We start from the raw sequence: 2,443 nt of genomic DNA, 5'->3' as shown, positions 1-2,443 counted from the left end.
GATAATACTTAAAAATATCCAAAATCTGTACCCAAGACACCCAATTCTACGGTAATTTTAATATTATTTAATCAATGATAGCAACGAAAGTAGTCATTTTACTTCAAAAAAATGCCTAGCGAATATAAAGTACTTGAATCATTCTATTCGGTTGCATTAAAAAGGGGAAGAAAAAATGCAGAATTCGCGTTCCATCATCGCTTGTTGTAGTAACGTGAGAAAGAGTAATGAGTTCAGCAGGATATGCGTACCTCCGTCAACATCAGGATCCATAATGGATGGAAAATTTCCTACCGATTCGATTGACAGTTGGGAATCAAAGTCTGAAAGTTCAAGGATGAAGGTTTCGATGGCCGAACGCCGGAAGATGAAACGCTATGAGTTGTTGTCCCAACGACGGTGGACGAGCGCCGAGAATCAACAAGATACAACGATCGAGTCAATCTTCTTAGATTTCCACAGCGCCAACCCGGTCACTCAGGCGAAAGGGATACAAGATGTGCGGAAATTGCCGATGAACAAGGATACGAGCACCATAGTCACAATCTTGCCGATTTTAGCCGATGCTTTACAGAGGAATGACCAACCTTCCATGCAACGTGAAGCAGCTTGGTCGTTAAAGTGCGTCATGTCAGGTTGTAATATTCTGACGCCGTCTACGTACTCCAACTTCCTCCCCATCCTGTGTGGCCTGTTGCAAAACTCAAAGAATCAAGAGGTCCTGGAAGCTGTGACATTGGCCCTTGTGACATTCGTGAATTCAGGCCACGAGAACAGAGACGCGGTTTTAGCCCATGTCGTGCCACTATTACTAGACTTGCTGAAATATCCGGAATCTTCAAATCACGTCATACGCAATGTGACACGCATCTTCAACGGCCTGTGTTCCGAGGACTATTCACCTCCGGATATGCACTTGATGAAAACCCTGCTGTTGCCGACACTCCGGCAGCTGTTGCTTGGGCAGAATGACCTGACGGTGTTGTATGAAGTAACCTGGACTCTGTCAAACATCGCATTTTTCAACCCTTTCTGTGCGCAAGAAGTGTTCGAGTTGGGCGTGATGAAATCCCTGGTTAATCTGATGGTCCACACAGACGCCTCTCTGCAGATAGCTGCTTTGTCCGCCGTGAAGAACGTGCTGAACAGTTTGGGAACGCCGGAACGAGTCCGAATTCTGGACAGAGAGTTCCTGATGAAATTCCGTTGGATTATCCAGCATATCGATAAAGACGAGAGGAGGTTCGCGGCAAGGTTGATATATGACGTCCTGTCTGCAAGCTATGGACTCATGCTGGCAATCGATCCGGAACTAACGGGAGCCATTCTGCAACGCTGTAACAGCATCTTGAAAAAAGAGGCGCAACATTGACGCACACGCGAGAGAATCTGGCCAAATCTGGCGATATGACCAAGGACTCTATATCAGTTTTGCTCACCTATATATACATATGCGACGTATAAAATTCCATCTAAGTAACAGTTCCAGTTTTATTAAAATTCTGATTATCGTTTGTGATAAACGTGACAAAGAGTTTTCAAATATCATAATCGATGTTACCACAGACGCTGGAAGAGATTTTTTATTGTAATTAAAATTGAGAAACAAGGGAAATGCTTTCAAGGCTCAAATCGACTCCTTTTCTTGTTAATCAGGACAAATATCTTAACCCTTTCAATGTTTCTGACGTAATATTCGAAAGTTCTCTGTGGAAGAAAAACAAACACTATTATTTTGCTTGTCAATTACGAGTACGTGCACCAACTTTGAGATAAGAATGCATGCAGCCATGAAATTTTTGCGTGAGTAGATAAAAAAAACCACTTTTCTCATGCGAAATCTTCTTCCCCTTTTTTCCTATGCTTGTCTTCGCTTGAGGGGTCGTAGATTTGAATAATTTTTAGAGACAGGATTTCACCACTTCACATAGAAGCGTTTGGCGAGAAATTTGGATTATCTATATTTGATGAATCGGCAATAAATGTGGTAACCTTATGCTAATCTTACCTCACCTTGGAAAATGAAAGGAGAGGGGGAGGTAAGAAAAAAGTTATAAAATGAAAAAGTATAATAGATATAATTTGATTTTTTATTGCAAAATAAGTGTAGGGCATGTATCATGCACGGATAAAAATAATTAATTGGTTTAATGAAGAGAAGAAAGATTTTAAATGTTTCCATATTTATCAGACCTTCCATCTTTATTTGAGAATTATGCATACTTTCGGATAAAAATTATGAATGTGTGAAACTTTTTTTTTAATCAAACTTTCTTTACCGAGACGATTGGTGATTATGGATCTATCACCTTTATATAGAGTGTATGTAACACATACACATTTTACCGGTAAAATGTACAGGAAACAATTACAACCGAAGAAAAACGTCGTATAAGTGTGAAAGGCGTATAATCGAGGTTCTATTGTATATCGTACCCATTAG

The 2,443-nt window shown here is 40.3% G+C and overlaps 1 protein-coding gene across 1 annotated transcript; it reads left to right on the top strand.

Annotated features, from left to right (window-relative positions):
* The first annotated feature begins 274 nt into the window (after window positions 1-274).
* On the top strand, window positions 275-1,372 carry LOC149076090 (importin subunit alpha-4-like). Its single transcript, XM_089242180.1, has one exon. It carries the CDS (start codon window positions 275-277, stop codon window positions 1,370-1,372), a length of 1,098 nt encoding a protein of 365 aa, XP_089098306.1.
* Window positions 1,373-2,443: the final 1,071 nt, after the last annotated feature.

The sequence above is a fragment of the Pholcus phalangioides genome, unplaced genomic scaffold, assembly GCF_987345545.1.
Source record: "Pholcus phalangioides strain wild (caught in Gottingen) unplaced genomic scaffold, Ppha-v1.0 ptg000015l_1, whole genome shotgun sequence".
NCBI classification, from domain to species: domain Eukaryota; kingdom Metazoa; phylum Arthropoda; class Arachnida; order Araneae; family Pholcidae; genus Pholcus; species Pholcus phalangioides.
This window is presented reverse-complemented; position numbering and strand designations above follow the sequence as displayed.